This window comes from Spermophilus citellus (genome assembly GCF_964194105.1).
Source record: "Spermophilus citellus genome assembly, chromosome: 8".
Classification (NCBI taxonomy): domain Eukaryota; kingdom Metazoa; phylum Chordata; class Mammalia; order Rodentia; family Sciuridae; genus Spermophilus; species Spermophilus citellus.
This window is the reverse complement of record NC_138189.1, coordinates 155,344,558-155,364,236: the sequence shown is the minus strand read 5'-3', so window position 1 is coordinate 155,364,236 and position 19,679 is coordinate 155,344,558. Positions and strand designations below refer to the sequence as shown.

At 57.7% G+C, this 19,679-nt stretch overlaps 1 protein-coding gene across 4 annotated transcripts in view; it reads left to right on the top strand.

Moving 5' to 3' along the window:
* Positions 1-19,679, top strand: part of SYNPO2 (synaptopodin 2) — a 162,912-nt gene that overhangs the window by 92,404 nt on the left and 50,829 nt on the right. The window contains exon 1 of one of the 4 annotated variants that reach the window (XM_081304018.1): positions 10,209-10,238. The exons of the other annotated variants lie outside the window; for them this stretch is intronic. Within the exon in view, the coding sequence (XP_081160144.1) occupies positions 10,224-10,238 (15 nt within the window). The 5' untranslated portion in view covers positions 10,209-10,223. Of the gene's footprint in view, positions 1-10,208; positions 10,239-19,679 lie in introns of those variants that run through there. 4 annotated transcript variants of the gene reach the window in all.

Below are 19,679 nucleotides of genomic sequence, written 5' to 3'. Positions count from 1 at the left end.
GTAGGGGGCTCAGAGGAACCAGGTAGGGGACTCAGAGGAACCAGGCAGGGGGCTCAGAGGAACCAGGTAGGGGGCTCAGAGGAACCAGGTAGGGGGCTCAGAGGAACCAGGTAGGGGGCTCAGAGGAACCAGGCAGGGGGCTCAGAGGAACCAGGTAGAGGGCTCAGAGGAACCAGGCAGGGGGCTCAGAGGAACCAGGCAGGGGGCTCAGAGGAACCAGGCAGGGGGCTCAGAGGAACCAGGCAGGGGGCTCAGAGGAACCAGGCAGGGGGCTCAGAGGAACCAGGCAGGGGGCTCAGAGGAACCAGGCAGGGGACTCAGAGGAACCAGGCAGGGGGCTCAGAGGAACCAGGCTGGGGGCTCAGAGGAACCAGGCTGGGGGCTCAGAGGAACCAGGTAGGGGGCTCAGAGGAACCAGGCAGGGGGGCTCAGAGGAACCAGGTAGGGGACTCAGAGGAACCAGGTAGGGGACTCAGAGGAACCAGGTAGGGGACTGAGAGGAACCAGGTAGAGGGCTCAGAGGAACCAGGCAGGGGGCTCAGAGGAACCAGGTAGGGGGCTCAGAGGAACCAGGTAGGGGACTGAGAGGAACCAGGTAGAGGGCTCAGAGGAACCAGGTAGAGGGCTCAGAGGAACCAGGTAGGGGGCTCAGAGGAACCAGGCAGGGGCTCAGAGGAACCAGGCAGGGGGCTTAGAGGAACCAGGCTGGGGGCTCAGAGGAACCAGGTAGAGGGCTCAGAGGAACCAGGTAGGGGACTCAGAGGAACCAGGTAGAGGGCTCAGAGGAACCAGGTAGGGGGCTCAGAGGAACCAGGCAGGGGACTCAGAGGAACCAGGTAGGGGGCTGAGAGGAACCAGGTAGAGGGCTCAGAGGAACCAGGTAGGGGACTCAGAGGAACCAGGCAGGGGGCTCAGAGGAACCAGGCAGGGGGCTCAGAGGAACCAGGCTGGGGGCTCAGAGGAACCAGGTAGAGGGCTCAGAGGAACCAGGTAGGGGACTCAGAGGAACCAGGTAGGGGACTGAGAGGAACCAGGTAGAGGGCTCAGAGGAACCAGGTAGGGGGCTCAGAGGAACCAGGTAGGGGACTGAGAGGAACCAGGTAGAGGTCTCAGAGGAACCAGGTAGAGGGCTCAGAGGAACCAGGTAGGGGACTCAGAGGAACCAGGCAGGGGGCTCAGAGGAACCAGGCAGGGGGCTCAGAGGAACCAGGCTGGGGGCTCAGAGGAACCAGGTAGAGGGCTCAGAGGAACCAGGTAGGGGACTCAGAGGAACCAGGTAGGGGACTGAGAGGAACCAGGTAGAGGGCTCAGAGGAACCAGGTAGGGGGCTCAGAGGAACCAGGTAGGGGACTGAGAGGAACCAGGTAGAGGGCTCAGAGGAACCAGGTAGGGGGCTCAGAGGAACCAGGTAGGGGACTGAGAGGAACCAGGTAGAGGGCTCAGAGGAACCAGGCAGGGGGCTCAGAGGAACCAGGTAGAGGGCTCAGAGGAACCAGGCAGGGGGCTCAGAGGAACCAGGTAGAGGGCTCAGAGGAACCAGGTAGGGGGCTCAGAGGAACCAGGTAGAGGGCTCAGAGGAACCAGGCAGGGGGCTCAGAGGAACCAGGTAGGGGGCTCAGAGGAACCAGGTAGAGGGCTCAGAGGAACCAGGTAGGGGACTCAGAGGAACCAGGTAGAGGGCTCAGAGGAACCAGGTAGAGGGCTCAGAAGAACCAGGTAGGGGGCTCAGAGGAACCAAGTAGGGGACTCAGAGGAACCAGGTAGGGGACTGAGAGGAACCAGGTAGGGGACTCAGAGGAACCAGGCAGGGGGCTCAGAGGAACCAGGCAGGGGGCTCAGAGGAACCAGGCAGGGGGCTCAGAGGAACCAGGCAGGAGGCTCAGAGGAACCAGGTAGTGGACTCAGAGGAACCAGGCAGGGGGCTCAGAGGAACCAGGTAGAGGGCTCAGAGGAACCAGGCAGAGGGCTCAGAGGAACCAGGTAGAGGGCTCAGAGGAACCAGGTAGAGGGCTCAGAGGAACCAGGCAGAGGGCTCAGAGGAAGCAGGTAGAGGGCTCAGAGGAACCAGGTAGGGGGGCTCAGAGGAACCAGGCAGGGGGCTCAGAGGAACCAGGTAGAGGGCTCAGAGGAACCAGGTAGGGGGGCTCAGAGGAACCAGGTAGGGGACTCAGAGGAACCAGGCAGGGGGCTCAGAGGAACCAGGTAGAGGGCTCAGAGGAACCAGGTAGGGGGGCTCAGTGGAACCAGGTAGGGGGGCTCAGAGGAACCAGGCAGAGGGCTCAGAGGAACCAGGCAGAGGGCTCAGAGGAACCAGGTAGAGGGCTCAGAGGAACCAGGCAGAGGGCTCAGAGGAACCAGGTAGAGGGCTCAGAGGAACCAGGCAGGGGGCTCAGAGGAACCAGGCAGGGGGCTCAGAGGAACCAGGCAGGGGGCTCAGAGGAACCAGGCAGGGGGCTCAGAAGAACCAGGCAGGGGGCTCAGAGGAACCAGGTAGGGGACTCAGAGGAACCAGGCAGGGGGCTCAGAGGAACCAGGTAGAGGGCTCAGAGGAACCAGGTAGGGGGGCTCAGAGGAACCACGTAGGGGGGCTCAGAGGAACCAGGCAGAGGGCTCAGAGGAACCAGGTAGAGGGCTCAGAGGAACCAGGCAGAGGGCTCAGAGGAACCAGGTAGGGGACTCAGAGGAACCAGGCAGGGGGCTCAGAGGAACCAGGTAGGGGGCTCAGAGGAACCAGGTAGGGGGCTCAGAGGAACCAGGTAGGGGACTCAGAGGAACCAGGCAGGGGGCTCAGAGGAACCAGGCAGGGGGCTCAGAGGAACCAGGTAGAGGGCTCAGAGGAACCAGGCAGGGGGCTCAGAGGAACCAGGCAGGGGGCTCAGAGGAACCAGGCAGGGGGCTCAGAGGAACCAGGCAGGGGGCTCAGAGGAACCAGGCAGGGGACTCAGAGGAACCAGGCAGGGGGCTCAGAGGAACCAGGCTGGGGGCTCAGAGGAACCAGGCTGGGGGCTCAGAGGAACCAGGTAGGGGGTCTCAGAGGAACCAGGCAGGGGGGCTCAGAGGAACCAGGTAGGGGACTCAGAGGAACCAGGTAGGGGACTCAGAGGAACCAGGTAGGGGACTGAGAGGAACCAGGTAGAGGGCTCAGAGGAACCAGGCAGGGGGCTCAGAGGAACCAGGTAGGGGGCTCAGAGGAACCAGGTAGGGGACTGAGAGGAACCAGGTAGAGGGCTCAGAGGAACCAGGTAGAGGGCTCAGAGGAACCAGGTAGGGGGCTCAGAGGAACCAGGCAGGGGGCTCAGAGGAACCAGGCAGGGGGCTTAGAGGAACCAGGCTGGGGGCTCAGAGGAACCAGGTAGAGGGCTCAGAGGAACCAGGTAGGGGACTCAGAGGAACCAGGTAGAGGGCTCAGAGGAACCAGGTAGGGGGCTCAGAGGAACCAGGCAGGGGACTCAGAGGAACCAGGTAGGGGGCTGAGAGGAACCAGGTAGAGGGCTCAGAGGAACCAGGTAGGGGACTCAGAGGAACCAGGCAGGGGGCTCAGAGGAACCAGGCAGGGGGCTCAGAGGAACCAGGCTGGGGGCTCAGAGGAACCAGGTAGAGGGCTCAGAGGAACCAGGTAGGGGACTCAGAGGAACCAGGTAGGGGACTGAGAGGAACCAGGTAGAGGGCTCAGAGGAACCAGGTAGGGGGCTCAGAGGAACCAGGTAGGGGACTGAGAGGAACCAGGTAGAGGTCTCAGAGGAACCAGGTAGAGGGCTCAGAGGAACCAGGTAGGGGACTCAGAGGAACCAGGCAGGGGGCTCAGAGGAACCAGGCAGGGGGCTCAGAGGAACCAGGCTGGGGGCTCAGAGGAACCAGGTAGAGGGCTCAGAGGAACCAGGTAGGGGACTCAGAGGAACCAGGTAGGGGACTGAGAGGAACCAGGTAGAGGGCTCAGAGGAACCAGGTAGGGGGCTCAGAGGAACCAGGTAGGGGACTGAGAGGAACCAGGTAGAGGGCTCAGAGGAACCAGGTAGGGGGCTCAGAGGAACCAGGTAGGGGACTGAGAGGAACCAGGTAGAGGGCTCAGAGGAACCAGGCAGGGGGCTCAGAGGAACCAGGTAGAGGGCTCAGAGGAACCAGGCAGGGGGCTCAGAGGAACCAGGTAGAGGGCTCAGAGGAACCAGGTAGGGGGCTCAGAGGAACCAGGTAGAGGGCTCAGAGGAACCAGGCAGGGGGCTCAGAGGAACCAGGTAGGGGGCTCAGAGGAACCAGGTAGAGGGCTCAGAGGAACCAGGTAGGGGACTCAGAGGAACCAGGTAGAGGGCTCAGAGGAACCAGGTAGAGGGCTCAGAAGAACCAGGTAGGGGGCTCAGAGGAACCAAGTAGGGGACTCAGAGGAACCAGGTAGGGGACTGAGAGGAACCAGGTAGGGGACTCAGAGGAACCAGGTAGGGGACTGAGAGGAACCAGGTAGGGGACTCAGAGGAACCAGGTAGGGGACTCAGAGGAACCAGGTAGGGGACTCAGAGGAACCAGGTAGGGGGCTCAGAGGAACCAGGTAGGGGACTCAGAGGAACCAGGTAGAGGGCTCAGAGGAACCAGGTAGAGGGCTCAGAGGAACCAGGTAGAGGGCTCAGAGGAACCAGGTACGGGGCTCAGAGGAACCAGGTAGGGGACTCAGAGGAACCAGCTAGGGGGCTCAGAGGAACCAGGTAGGGGGCTCAGAGGAACCAGGTAGGGGACTCAGAGGAACCAGGTAGGGGACTCAGAGGAACCAGGTAGGGGGCTCAGAGGAACCAGGTAGGGGGCTCAGAGGAACCAGGTAGGGGACTCAGAGGAACCAGGTAGGGGACTCAGAGGAACCAGGTAGAGGGCTCAGAGGAACCAGGTAGGGGGCTCAGAGGAACCAGGTAGGGGACTCAGAGGAACCAGGTAGGGGACTCAGAGGAACCAGGTAGAGGGCTCAGAGGAACCAGGTAGAGGGCTCAGAGGAACCAGGCAGGGGGCTCAGAGGAACCAGGCAGGGGGCTCAGAGGAACCAGGTAGAGGGCTCAGAGGAACCAGGTAGGGGACTCAGAGGAACCAGGTAGAGGGCTCAAGGAACCAGGTAGAGGGCTCAGAGGAACCAGGCAGGGGGCTCAGAGGAACCAGGCAGGGGGCTCAGAGGAACCAGGTAGGGGACTCAGAGGAACCAGGTAGGGGGCTCAGAGGAACCAGGCAGGGGGCTCAGAGGAACCAGGCAGGGGACTCAGAGGAACCAGGTAGGGGACTCAGAGGAACCAGGTAGGGGGCTCAGAGGAACCAGGCAGGGGGCTCAGAGGAACCAGGTAGAGGGCTCAGAGGAACCAGGTAGGGGGGTCAGAGGAACCAGGTAGAGTCCTCAGAGGAACCAGGTAGAGGGCTCAGAGGAACCAGGTAGGGGACTCAGAGGAACCAGGTAGGGGACTCAGAGGAACCAGGTAGAGGGCTCAGAGGAACCAGGTAGAGGGCTCAGAGGAACCAGGTAGAGGGCTCAGAGGAACCAGGTAGGGGACTCAGAGGAACCATGCAGAGGGCTCAGAGGAACCAGGTAGGGGACTCAGAGGAACCAGGTAGAGGGCTCAGAGGAACCAGGTAGGGGGCTCAGAGGAACCAGGCAGAGGGCTCAGAGGAACCAGGTAGGGGACTGAGAGGAACCAGGTAGAGGGCTCAGAGGAACCAGGCAGGGGGCTCAGAGGAACCAGGTAGGGGGCTCAGAGGAACCAGGTAGGGGGCTCAGAGGAACCAGGCAGGGGGCTCAGAGGAACCAGGCAGGGGGCTCAGAGGAACCAGGCAGGGGGCTCAGAGGAACCAGGTAGGGGGCTCAGAGGAACCAGGCAGGGGGCTCAGAGGAACCAGGTAGGGGGCTCAGAGGAACCAGGCAGGGGGCTCAGAGGAACCAGGCAGGGGGCTCAGAGGAACCAGGTAGGGGACTCAGGGGAACCAGGCAGGGGGCTCAGAGGAACCAGGCAGGGGGCTCAGAGGAACCAGGCAGGGGGCTCAGAGGAACCAGGCAGGGGGCTCAGAGGAACCAGGTAGAGGGCTCAGAGGAACCAGGCAGAGGGCTCAGAGGAACCAGGTAGGGGACTCAGAGGAACCAGGTAGGGGGCTCAGAGGAACCAGGTAGAGGGCTCAGAGGAACCAGGTAGGGGACTCAGAGGAACCAGGCAGAGGGCTCAGAGGAACCAGATAGAGGGCTCAGAGGAACCAGGTAGAGGGCTCAGAGGAACCAGGTAGGGGACTCAGAGGAACCAGGTAGGGGGCTCAGAGGAACCAGGTAGAGGGCTCAGAGGAACCAGGTAGGGGACTCAGAGGAACCAGGTAGGGGACTCAGAGGAACCAGGTAGAGGGCTCAGAGGAACCAGGTAGAGGGCTCAGAGGAACCAGGTAGGGGACTCAGAGGAACCAGGTAGGGGACTCAGAGGAACCAGGTAGGGGGCTCAGAGGAACCAGGTAGAGGGCTCAGAGGAACCAGGCAGGGGACTCAGAGGAACCAGGCAGGGGGCTCAGAGGAACCAGGTAGGGGGCTCAGAGGATCCAGGTAGAGGGCTCAGAGGAACCAGGCAGGGGACTCAGAGGAACCAGGTAGGGGGCTCAGAGGAACCAGGTAGGGGGCTCAGAGGAACCAGGCAGGGGGCTCAGAGGAACCAGGCAGGGGGCTCAGAGGAACCAGGCAGGGGGCTCAGAGGAACCAGGCAGGGGGCTCAGAGGAACCAGGCAGGGGGCTCAGAGGAACCAGGCAGGGGGCTCAGAGGAACCAGGCAGGGGGCTCAGAGGAACCAGGTAGGGGGCTCAGAGGAACCAGGCAGGGGGCTCAGAGGAACCAGGTAGAGGGCTCAGAGGAACCAGGTAGAGGGCGCAGAGGAACCAGGTAGAGGGCTCAGAGGAACCAGGTAGGGGACTCAGAGGAACCAGGTAGAGGGCTCAGAGGAACCAGGTAGGGGACTCAGAGGAACCAGGCAGGGGGCTCAGAGGAACCAGGCAGGGGGCTCAGAGGAACCAGGCTGGGGGCTCAGAGGAACCAGGTAGAGGGCTCAGAGGAACCAGGTAGGGGACTCAGAGGAACCAGGTAGGGGACTGAGAGGAACCAGGTAGAGGGCTCAGAGGAACCAGGTAGGGGGCTCAGAGGAACCAGGTAGGGGACTGAGAGGAACCAGGTAGAGGGCTCAGAGGAACCAGGTAGGGGGCTCAGAGGAACCAGGTAGGGGACTGAGAGGAACCAGGTAGAGGGCTCAGAGGAACCAGGCAGGGGGCTCAGAGGAACCAGGTAGGGGACTCAGAGGAACCAGGCAGGGGGCTCAGAGGAACCAGGCTGGGGGCTCAGAGGAACCAGGTAGAGGGCTCAGAGGAACCAGGTAGGGGGCTCAGAGGAACCAGGCAGGGGGCTCAGAGGAACCAGGTAGGGGGCTCAGAGGAACCAGGTAGGGGGCTCAGAGGAACCAGGTAGGGGGCTCAGAGGAACCAGGTAGAGGGCTCAGAGGAACCAGGTAGGGGGCTCAGAGGAACCAGGTAGGGGGCTCAGAGGAACCAGGTAGGGGACTCAGAGGAACCAGGTAGAGGGCTCAGAGGAACCAGGCAGGGGGCTCAGAGGAACCAGGTAGGGGACTCAGAGGAACCAGGTAGGGGGCTCAGAGGAACCAGGTAGGGGGCTCAGAGGAACCAGGTAGGGGGCTCAGAGGAACCAGGTAGAGGGCTCAGAGGAACCAGGTAGGGGGCTCAGAGGAACCAGGTCGGGGGCTCAGAGGAACCAGGTAGGGGACTCAGAGGAACCAGGTAGAGGGCTCAGAGGAACCAGGTAGGGGGCTCAGAGGAACCAGGTAGAGGACTCAGAGGAACCAGGTAGAGGGCTCAGAGGAACCAGGTAGGGGACTCAGAGGAACCAGGTAGGGGACTCAGAGGAACCAGGCAGGGGGCTCAGAGGAACCAGGCAGGGGGCTCAGAGGAACCAGGTAGGGGACTCAGAGGAACCAGGCAGGGGGCTCAGAGGAACCAGGCTGGGGGCTCAGAGGAACCAGGTAGAGGGCTCAGAGGAACCAGGTAGGGGACTCAGAGGAACCAGGCAGGGGGCTCAGAGGAACCAGGTAGAGGGCTCAGAGGAACCAGGTAGAGGGCTCAGAGGAACCAGGTAGAGGGCTCAGAGGAACCAGGTAGGGGGCTCAGAGGAACCAGGTAGAGGGCTCAGAGGAACCAGGTAGGGGACTCAGAGGAACCAGGTAGGGGACTCAGAGGAACCAGGCAGGGGGCTCAGAGGAACCAGGCAGGGGGCTCAGAGGAACCAGGTAGGGGACTCAGAGGAACCAGGCAGGGGGCTCAGAGGAACCAGGCTGGGGGCTCAGAGGAACCAGGTAGAGGGCTCAGAGGAACCAGGTAGGGGACTCAGAGGAACCAGGCAGGGGGCTCAGAGGAACCAGGTAGAGGGCTCAGAGGAACCAGGTAGAGGGCTCAGAGGAACCAGGTAGAGGGCTCAGAGGAACCAGGTAGGGGGCTCAGAGGAACCAGGTAGGGGACTCAGAGGAACCAGGCAGGGGGCTCAGAGGAACCAGGTAGAGGGCTCAGAGGAATCAGGTAGGGGACTCAGAGGAACCAGGTAGAGGGCTCAGAGGAACCAGGTAGGGGGCTCAGAGGAACCAGGTTGTGGAGCAGCTTCCTCAGGCTTGCAGCGAAGTCCACCCCAGCACGTCTGTGGCTCAGAGGCCTGCAGGGTTGCTGCTGTCCACCAGGCAGGGTCCTTATGGGCAGCAGGCTAGCAGGGTGGTGCTGGGGCTTGGATGATGGCTGCTGACCTGTCCCTGAGCCCTGAGGAGCTTGGCTGAGCACTGCCACTAGTGAGCTTGAGAAAGGGTCAAGGACAACTGAGTCCTCGGGGTTCAGAGTGACAGGGACTTGCTTTCCCACTGGAGGGAAGCTCCCTCCAGGTGGCCCTGGGTGACGTCCACAGCCTTCTCTGGAGACCCAGGTGGTGTGCCTCCGCAGAGCCCTGAGGATGGATCTGAAGGGAGAAGAGGAATCCCACTGTAGCTCAGGCAGGTCCGCGGTGCCGTGGCCGCAGGTTCCACCTTACTCTTTCTTTTTTTAATTCTTTTTTTATTTGTTCTTTTAGATAAACAGGGAGTAGAGTGTATCCTGACATACTTTCACACGGGGTATGACTTCCCATTCGTGTGGTAGAACAGGATGCGGAGTTCCACTGGTCGTGTGTTCGTGATGAACGTGGGGAAGTTCTGTCCAGCTCATTCCAGTGTCTTTCCCATTCCCATCCCCTGCCTTCCCTTCATTCCCCATTCTCTGATCCAATGAACTTCTATTACACCACCACCACTACCACCCCTACCTCCCACTGCCATTGAGTGTTGGCATCTGCATATCAGAGAGAACATTCAGTCTTTGTTTTTTGAGGAATGGCTTGTTTCAATTGGCTTACTTTGCTTAGCATGATAGTCTCCAGTTCCATCCATTTACTGGCAAATGCCATAATTTTATTCTTCTTTAAGGCTGAGTAATATTCCATTGGATCTACATACCACATTTTCTTTATCCATTCATCACTTGAAGGATACCTGGGTGGGTTCCAAAGCTTGGATATTGTGCACCTTACTTTGAAAATGTCTACCTTTGTGATCACTGATTCCAAGTGTAGGTCTCTTGCTGCCTTTTCCATGTTATTCATGACATAGCTACACGTTGTCATCGTGACCCAACGGAAAGGAGAGGGACTCAGAAGAGGTGTGTCACAGGCGAAGCCCCAGCTGGATACTGGCATGACCCCTACTCTGTAGTTCTGAGCCACAGTCACCATCACTCCCCAGACGCATACCGCCACCCGCTGGGAGGCCATGCAGATTCAGGCGTGACGCAGCAACCCTGTGTGCAGGCTTCTGCCACCCTCCCACTCGTTTCCTGGCAGAAGGCACCTGGGTGTCCTTGAGCAGCCAGACCGCTGCGCACACTGCTGACCAGCTCCCTCGGCCCACCCCTGGGGCCTCACCTCCGCGCTCTCTTGCGTCACTTGCCCTGTTCTGTTTTGCTCGTGGTTTTCAGAACGTCCTGTCCTAAGAAAACCGAGACTGAGAGTGGAGGTTTCGATTCTGTGGGGAGAGGCGTTGATGGTGAGGAAACAGATGTGAGCAGAGGCCGCCTGCTCGGGCGCCGCGTGGCGGCAGTAGGACCATTTCTAGTCCTGGATTTGGAATGCGCGCCCCGTGCCTCACAGGGAAGCATCAAGCATGGTTCCTCTGGCTGTGAGTCCTCTTAGAAAGTATGAGGATGTGAACTTTCTTTGAAAGTTGGTCAGGGCCCCAGCATCCATCCTGGAGGGGGAGGAAGTCGGTTTGCACTGGGTGGAGGGCTTCCGGCTGCACGTGGCCTGCTCCGCTGCTCTGTCCGGCTCCCGCCAGCTTCTCTGGTCAGGGCTGAGGAGGCAGCACAGGCAGCCCTGCTCTGCAGGGTCTCCACTCTGCACTCCAGCAGAGGGCCCTGTTGGTGAAGACCCTGGAGGGGAACATGGGTCTCTCCTCCTTCCTCCATTAAGAACAGAATGGACAAGGTGGCCACACAGGGAGCCCTGAACCAGCCAGAGCCGGCTCTGGAACCTGTCAGGGCAGGGAGGACCCCTAAGGCACCCAGCCTGTGGGGGGAGCTGCTCTGGCCTGTCTCCTGCCAGGGTTCCTGAGGATGCTCACAGCTTGGGGAGGGAGCAGTACTGCAGAGACCTCTGGAGTGCAGCTGGGCGTGCCAGGGCTCTGGCAAGCCAGGACTGGGGTCAGGGCCTCTCGCTGTGACTCAAATGGACTGGAGCCTAGTTTGCACCATTCCATAATTGTCACTCCCTGCAGGCCCGAGAACTTCTGAAAGCAGAGAGCATGCTATTTTTGATTTCCCCAAAGAATCTGCCAGAGTCATGGGCTCCCTTTGTTGACTGACAGCAGGCAGCACTAGCAGTGACTTCAGCTGCTATAAAGAACAGCGGATCGTGTTCAAAGGAATGAGGGAGCCTGTCATGTAGGCATGCATCCCCAGCATTTCATTGATTCACCAGGATAGAAATATCCTATGGGGCAGAGCAAATGCCCTCACTATCTGGGAATCTTGTGAAAGAGACCAGAAAGGGGACGAGCTAAAACCAGGGAGCCTGCATCGGGACCCAGCTCCTGATCAGTCAGGGACACAAGCAGAGGCCCAGGTCTGCACCAAGTCCCCAAGTGAGTCTCCAGGCTGCAGTTTCCTGCTGTTGGAGGACTGGCCTGTGCTCACTCACTCATTCACTTACTCACTCACTCTTCACTCACTCACTCATTCACTCACTCATTCACTCACCCACTCACTCATTCACTCACTCATTCACTCATTCATTCATTCACTCATTCACTTACTTATTCACTCGTTCATTCCCTCACTCATTCACTCATTCACTCACCCACTCACCCACTCACCCACTCACCCACTCACACCTCATTCATTCACTTATTTACTCATTCACTCACCCACTCATTTACTTACTCACCCACTCATTGACTCACTCACCCACTCATTTACTCACTCATTCACTCACTCACTCACCCATTCACTCACTCACTCATTCACTCACTTACTCATTCATTTACTCATTCATTCACTCATTCACTCATTCATTCACTCACTCACTCATTCACTCACTCATTCATTTACTCATTCATTCACTCATTCACTCATTCACTTACTTACTCATTCATTTACTCATTTATTCACTCATTCACTCACTCATTCATTTACTCATTCATTCACTCATTCACTGATTCACTTACTTACTCATTCATTTACTCATTTATTCACTCATTCACTCACTCATTCACTCACTCATTCAGTCACCCACTCATTCCTCACTCACCCACTCCCTCCCTCCCTCTCTCCCTCCCTCCCTCCCCACTCACTCAGTGACAGGCCCTCACCCTTCCTGTGAACTAGTTCTGACCTACGGACTGCAGGGTCTCAGCTCCCACAGGTCCAGGGGCACCTCTGAGGCCTGCAGTCACCTATCCTCTCCCTGTCCCGGTACTTGTTGTGGCCTCACAGGTCTGGAGCTCTCAAGAGCTCAACAGCCCTGTAGCCCCAGCCCAGCTGGACACTGTCTGCCAGGTTTGGGCCCTGACTCCACTGGCGGGTGTACCTCTTGCGGCTCAGACCTGAGATGTCTGTTCTCTGGCAGGAGGTTCCCTGGACCCTGACCCCAGTGGCAGGTGGTCCAGCCCACTCAAGACCAGTGGCAGGGAGGACCATAGAACCACAGATCCGCAGGAGATGGTGTCCTCCCCTGGGAGGGAGCACAGGAGATCAGCCTGGTCCATCATCCAATGCTGCTTTGCAGGACTGATTAAAGAAGGAAGAGTCCTCAGACTAGAAACCTGTGTGTGTGTGTGTGTGTGTGTGTCCTCTAAAAGGAAAAGCCCTTCATGAGCTGGAAATGGGATGTGGACAAGAAGAATGCAGGGCTGGCCTTGCTGAGACGCAACTTCAGTGGGTGCAGATGCATTTGGAAACTTTCTTTCCACCACTTCACCTCATTTTCCAGGCCCTGAGTTTGGTTTAACCCTCAAAGGAGGCGCACATCCCCGGGTGGGCTTGCCGTGAGCAGCTCCTAGGTCCTTGTTGATTTCTGCGGTCCACCAGCTTCTACCCACGTCTAGGGGCAGCCCTTCGCTCAGTCCTGTCTGGGAACCCGCAGCCCCCACCAAGCACAGCGCTCTGCCCTGGGGTCCTTCCCTGCACTGCCCCAGCTCAGCCAGTGCTCCCGGACCTCTGGGATCTGCCTCCATGATTCGGGCCTTCTCCCCCTTCACGTGTTTCTCCTCAATCACTCCCCCTTCTCTCTCTTTCTCCTTCTCTCTCTCCTTCTCTCTCTCTCTCCTTCTTTCTCTCTCTCCTTCTCTCTCTTTCTCCTTCTCTCTCTCCTTCTCTCTATCCCTCCTTCTTTCTCTCTCTCCTTCTCTCTCTTTCTCCTTCTCTCTCTCCTTCTTTCTCTCCCTCCTTCTCTCTTTCCCTCTCTCTCCTCTCTCCCTTTCTCTCTCTCCCTCTCTCTCCTCTCTCTCTCCCTTTCTCTCTCTACTCCTCTCTCCTCCTCTCTCTCCTTCTCTTCTTCTCCTTCTTTCTTTCTCCCTCTCTCTCTCCTTCTCTTTCATCTGCTCTCTCTCCTGTTCTCTCTCTCCTTTTTCTCTCCCTGTCTCTCTCTCCTTCTCTTTCTTCTTCTTCTCTCTTTCTCTCTCTCTCCTGCTCTCTGTCTCCTGCTCTCTCTCCTTCTAGCCTGCTCTCTCTCTCTTCCCCCCCCCCTTCCCTCTCTGTCTCTCCTCCCTCCCTCTCTTCTTCTCCCTGCCCTCTCACATTTGAAGTGCTTCAGGGGATTCTCTAGACATTTAGAGAAGTCTCCGTGGTGTTGGGGGGTTGCATGTGTGCTTCATCAACCCCATCTCAGGTGACCACGAGGAAGGGAGGGACCTGATGTTGGGAGAGGTACCACACAAGCCTGGACTCCAGTCCTTGTGCTGTCCCGAGCTGACGGGTGCTGCCCTTCTCTCTTGCTGAGCTCTTGACTCTCCTGGGGGACACCTGGCCAGCCTCAGTCACCATATTAGTGGCCTCTAAGAAGCAGCTTGATAGAGAATGTGACTAACTGTGGCCTCCACACACCACTGGTGCTGCAGAGGAGGTTTGAGTGCACAGGGGACAGAGCGGGGAGAGGGAAACCCCCAGGAGTTAGAGCTGGGGTGTCTACAACTGCGCCTCAGCCTCCTCTGCACCTGTGGGGTGGCGGTGTGGCCTTGGGGCATCCTCTAGAGCAGCTTTCCTGGGTAGTCTCCTGCCAGAAGCCCATGGAGGAAGCAGCGAGCCCTGAGCAGATCATCAGGTTGCTGTTAGCTCACCAAGAGGCGAGGAGGAGCCTGGCATCTAGATGTAACTTGAGTTGAGGGCTGGGCGACCTCTGTCAGACAGAAGCACGGGCACCGTGGGTTCTCACATGGCTGGGACAGTGTGTTTGAGTGCTGGAGGGTTGCTGAAGGGTTTCCTTAAAAACCACCAGCATCCTATCATCGAGGGAAAAGCAAACACTGCAATTATTCATCCAGCAATTTAGGATGGTCAGAGCCTAAGCCTAATCTGTGAAGTTCCTGAAACGTATGCCTTTGCAATGAATCAAGGTCATTTCCTCAAAATGGGCAGCACTTAGACCAGACGCCCTGTTGGAAACTGCAGGGGGCATGCATTCCCCGTGGTGTGTCCTGCAGCCCCAGGACCGTGCTCAATACTGAAGAGCAGCCTCTGCAGCACTGGGTGGGCACCCAGCCATGACGGGCCTTCCTGTGTGTCTGGTCAGCAGCTCCTCCCAGAACGTCTGGAAATAGGAATATTGTTCCAATTTCACAACCGAGAAAGTGAGCTGGTGATGAACCGTGTTTCACAGTCCCAAACAGGTCAGCAAAGGAGCTGTTTGCAGCCAGGTTTGTCTGGCCCTTTGGGCTCTGGGTTTAGTGCCCGTGGAATGTGTTTCGCAAGCAGTGGGTCACGTGGCTAGTGCATCGCTGAAGCCGCGGCCTCCTTCCCACTGGCCCATGGCGATGCTCGCCCTGGCCTGAGCTGTACCTGGCCCGCCTGGTTGGGTCCCACTCTGCCCCGTGGCTGCTGTGATATGGGGCAGGCGGCCCCTCTCTTGCAGCGCAGCCTGATCACTGAAATGTGGGGAGCTGGAGGACACCCCACAGAGTGAGCTGCAAGGCAGGGGCTTCACACACGCGGCATCTGGGACAGAGAAGGCTTGTCAGCGTGGCTTCAGAGGGCTGTCCTCAGGGCTGCCACGTCCCCTGCACCCCAAGTTCCAGCCACTCCGTCCTCTTCCCCAACTCCCCAGCTTGCCCAGGAAGCCAGAGCACTTCACGTTCACCACCGTCCACTGCTCATGTTCACAGTCCAGGCGTCTGTGAGAGGCACCTGTGAGTCCATGGCGACTGCGCCCCTCCCTCCCGCCTGAGTCTCCTGGCTGTTCACCACCTGAGCTGTGCTGTCCAGAGTGGACCCCCAGCCAGCCTGCCTGGCCAGCACTTGTGTGGGAGGACTGTGCACACACAGCTCTCAGGCAAGGCATGAACTCAGTGTGGACTCACTCAGTGACACTCCATGCTGATGACATGTGAGAGGGCCGCACATTGGTGAAAGGTGACAGATGGATACATGGATGATAGATGAAAGACAGATGATGGATAGATGGGACGTGGGAAGAAGATGGCACATCATAAGTCAACCTTACCTGTTGGCATGTTCTATATGAGGTACAGGAGAGTTTAAAATTACACAAGGGGCTTGTATTTGTGGTTCATATTGTGTTTCCTTTGGGCAGTGCTGGTCTGTTCTTCTACAAATGCCTTCTTTCTTTAGTCTGCTTATCTACCTACCACCTATCTATCCACCATCTACCTGGCTGTCTACCATCTATCTGTCCATCTATCCTCAACCAACCTATCATCTATCTGTCATCTATCATCTATGTATCCGTATCTCCATCTCTCACATGGATCCACCTCTCCCTTTCTTATCCATGTATCCATCTCTTCATCTATCTATACATCTCTCCATCATCATCAATGTATCCATCATCTCCATAATCATCTCTCCATAATCATCTAAGTATCCATCTCTCCATCTGTCATCCATGTATCATCTCTCCCTCAGTCTTCCACGTATCATCTCTCCATCTCCATTTGTTATCCATGTAACCATCTCTCCGTCTATCATCCATGTATCCATCTATCCGTCTATCATCCATGTATCCATCTATCCGTCTATCATCCATGTATCCATCTATCCGTCTGTCATCCATGAATCCATCTCTCCATCTATAATCCATGTATCCATCTCTGCATCTATACTCCATGTATCCATCTCTCCCTCTTCATCCATGTATCATCTCTCCCTCAGTCTTCCATGTATCATCTCTCCATCTCCATTTGTTATCCATGTAACCATCTCTCCGTCTATCATCCATGTATCCATCTATCCGTCTGTCATCCATGAATCCATCTCTCCATCTATAATCCATGTATCCATCTCTCCCGCTTCATCCATGTATCATCTCTCCCTCTGTCATCCATGTATCCATCTCTCCATCATAATCTATGTATCCATCTGTCACATATAATCCATCTATCCATCTTTCCAGCTATCATCTATGTATCCATCTTTCCATATCTCATCTGTCATACCTATCTGTCATTTATCTATCATCTATTATTCATCATTATCTGTCATCTCTCATCTACCTATCCATCTCTCGTTTGTCATCTGTCTGTTTATCTGTCCTTCATCCACCTACCCATCGACCCATTTTTCATCCCTCGGTCCATCCACCTTCCTTGCTATTTGCACATGCCTGTCTCCATTCCTTTGACGACAACACTCAGGATATTTGGTAAACACCATCCTGGTTGTCCGTGCTACCCTGCAGGGGAGCTGCTCACCTGGGACACACCATCGACACTCTCCTTGGGGGTTCCCATCTCTGCTCCTCCTCAGTCCTCGTGTGCTTGTGGGGCTGTGCATGGACCCAGCTGTTCACACTGTCAGTGCCAAGCACTGCTGCTCTGCTCGGAGCCCTGGTCCCTGTCTGGTCTCCTGGTTAAGACTCCTGTCAATCGTATAGCACCTCAGACACCAGCAGGGGCCTCGGCAGTGCATCACACTCTCTGGGCTACAGGGCACACGGTCTGCTCACACGCAGAGTGGCCATGCCACATGTGGAACTCACTGCGGCCTTGACACACAGCACGTAGGATGTAGAGGGTTCCACACCTGCTCACTCCGACTGAACAGCCTGCAGAAAGTACATAGGTACACAGAAGGGAGCATGCCCGGGCCAGGGAGAGAAACCCTTGGTGAGAGAGAGGAACATCCCAGGACCTGGGGCAGAGATTCACGCCCTTGTGACTGTGGCTTATGACGTTTCCACAGTGGACCCTGCCTCTCAGTGCTCACGCTGGGGTCTCCCTGTCCACCTGGTGTGTGTTTAGTCACAGTGGACCATTCCTCTCAGTGCTCAGGCTGGGGTCTCCCTGTCCACCTGGTGTGTGTTTAGTCACAGTGGACCACTCCTCTCAGTGCTCAGGCTGGGGTCTCCCTGTCCACCTGGTGTGTGTGGTAGTCACAGTGGACCATTCCTCTCAGTGCTCAGGCTGGGGTCTCCCTCTCCACCTGGTGTGTGTTTAGTCACAGTGGACCACTCCTCTCAGTGCTCAGGCTGGGGTCTCCCTGTCCACCTGGTGTGTGTGGTAGTCACAGTGGACCATTCCTCTCAGTGCTCAGGCTGGGGTCTCCCTGTCCACCTGGTGTGTGTGTTTAGTCACAGTGGACCATTCCTCTCAGTGCTCACGCTGGGGTCTCCCTGTCCACCTGGTGTGTGTGGTAGTCACAGTGGACCATTCCTCTCAGTGCTCAGGCTGGGGTCTCCCTGTCCACCTGGTGTGTGTTTAGTCACAGTGGACCATTCCTCTCAGTGCTCACGCTGGGGTCTCCCTGTCCACCTGGTGTGTGTGTTTAGTCACAGTGGACCATTCCTCTCAGTGCTCAGGCTGGGGTCTCCCTGTCCACCTGGTGTGTGTTTAGTCACAGTGGACCATTCTTCTCAGTGCTCAGGCTGGGGTCTCCCTGTCCACCTGGTGTGTGTTTAGTCACAGTGGACCACTCCTCTCAGTGCTCAGGCTGGGGTCTCCCTGTCCACCTGGTGTGTGTTTAGTCACAGTGGACCATTCCTCTCAGTGCTCAGGCTGGGGTCTCCCTGTCCACCTGGTGTGTGTGGTAGTCACAGTGGACCACTCCTCTCAGTGCTCAGGCTGGGGTCTCCCTGTCCACCTGGTGTGTGTTTAGTCACAGTGGACCATTCCTCTCAGTGCTCAGGCTGGGGTCTCCCTGTCCACCTGGTGTGTGTGGTAGTCACAGTGGACCCTGCCTCTCAGTGCTCAGGCTGGGGTCTCCCTGTCCACCTGGTGTGTGTTTAGTCACAGTGGACCACTCCTCTCAGTGCTCAGGCTGGGGTCTCCCTGTCCACCTGGTGTGTGTTTAGTCACAGTGGACCATTCCTCTCAGTGCTCAGGCTGGGGTCTCCCTGTCCACCTGGTGTGTGTTTAGTCACAGTGGACCATTCCTCTCAGTGCTCAGGCTGGGGTCTCCCTGTCCACCTGGTGTGTGTTTAGTCACAGTGGACCATTCCTCTCAGTGCTCAGGCTGGGGTCTCCCTGTCCACCTGGTGTGTGTTTAGTCACAGTGGACCACTCCTCTCAGTGCTCAGGCTGGGGTCTCCCTGTCCACCTGGTGTGTGTTTAGTCACAGTGGACCATTCCTCTCAGTGCTCAGGCTGGGGTCTCCCTGTCCACCTGGTGTGTGTGGTAGTCACAGTGGACCATTCCTCTCAGTGCTCAGGCTGGGGTCTCCCTGTCCACCTGGTGTGTGTTTAGTCACAGTGGACCATTCCTCTCAGTGCTCAGGCTGGGGTCTCCCTGTCCACCTGGTGTGTGTTTAGTCACAGTGGACCATTCCTCTCAGTGCTCAGGCTGGGGTCTCCCTGTCCACCTGGTGTGTGTTTAGTCACAGTGGACCATTCCTCTCAGTGCTCAGGCTGGGGTCTCCCTGTCCACCTGGTGTGTGTTTAGTCACAGTGGACCATTCCTCTCAGTGCTCAGGCTGGGGTCTCCCTCTCCACCTGGTGTGTGTGTTTAGTCACAGTGGACCATTCCTCTCAGTGCTCAGGCTGGGGTCTCCCTGTCCACCTGGTGTGTGTTTAGTCACAGTGGACCATTCCTCTCAGTGCTCAGGCTGGGGTCTCCCTGTCCACCTGGTGTGTGTGGTAGTCACAGTGGACCCTGCCTCTCAGTGCTCAGGCTGGGGTCTCCCTGTCCACCTGGTGTGTGTTTAGTCACAGTGGACCACTCCTCTCAGTGCTCAGGCTGGGGTCTCCCTGTCCACCTGGTGTGTGTGGTAGTCACAGTGGACCATTCCTCTCAGTGCTCAGGCTGGGGTCTCCCTGTCCACCTGGTGTGTGTTTAGTCACAGTGGACCATTCCTCTCAGTGCTCAGGCTGGGGTCTCCCTGTCCACCTGGTGTGTGTTTAGTCACAGTGGACCATTCCTCTCAGTGCTCAGGCTGGGGTCTCCCTGTCCACCTGGTGTGTGTTTAGTCACAGTGGACCATTCCTCTCAGTGCTCAGGCTGGGGTCTCCCTGTCCACCTGGTGTGTGTTTAGTCACAGTGGACCATTCCTCTCAGTGCTCACGCTGGGGTCTCCCTGTCCACCTGGTGTGTGTTTAGTCACAGTGGACCACTCCTCTCAGTGCTCAGGCTGGGGTCTCCCTGTCCACCTGGTGTGTGTTTAGTCACAGTGGACCATTCCTCTCAGTGCTCAGGCTGGGGTCTCCCTGTCCACCTGGTGTGTGTGTTTAGTCACAGTGGACCACTCCTCTCAGTACTCAGGCTGGGGTCTCCCTGTCCACCTGGTGTGTGTGTTTAGTCACAGTGGACCACTCCTCTCAGTACTCAGGCTGGGGTCTCCCTGTCCACCTGGTGTGTGGTAGTCACAGTGGACCATTCCTCTCAGTGCTCAGGCTGGGGACTCCCTGTCCACCTGGTGTGTGTGGTAGTCACAGTGGACCACTCCTCTCAGTGCTCAGGCTGGGG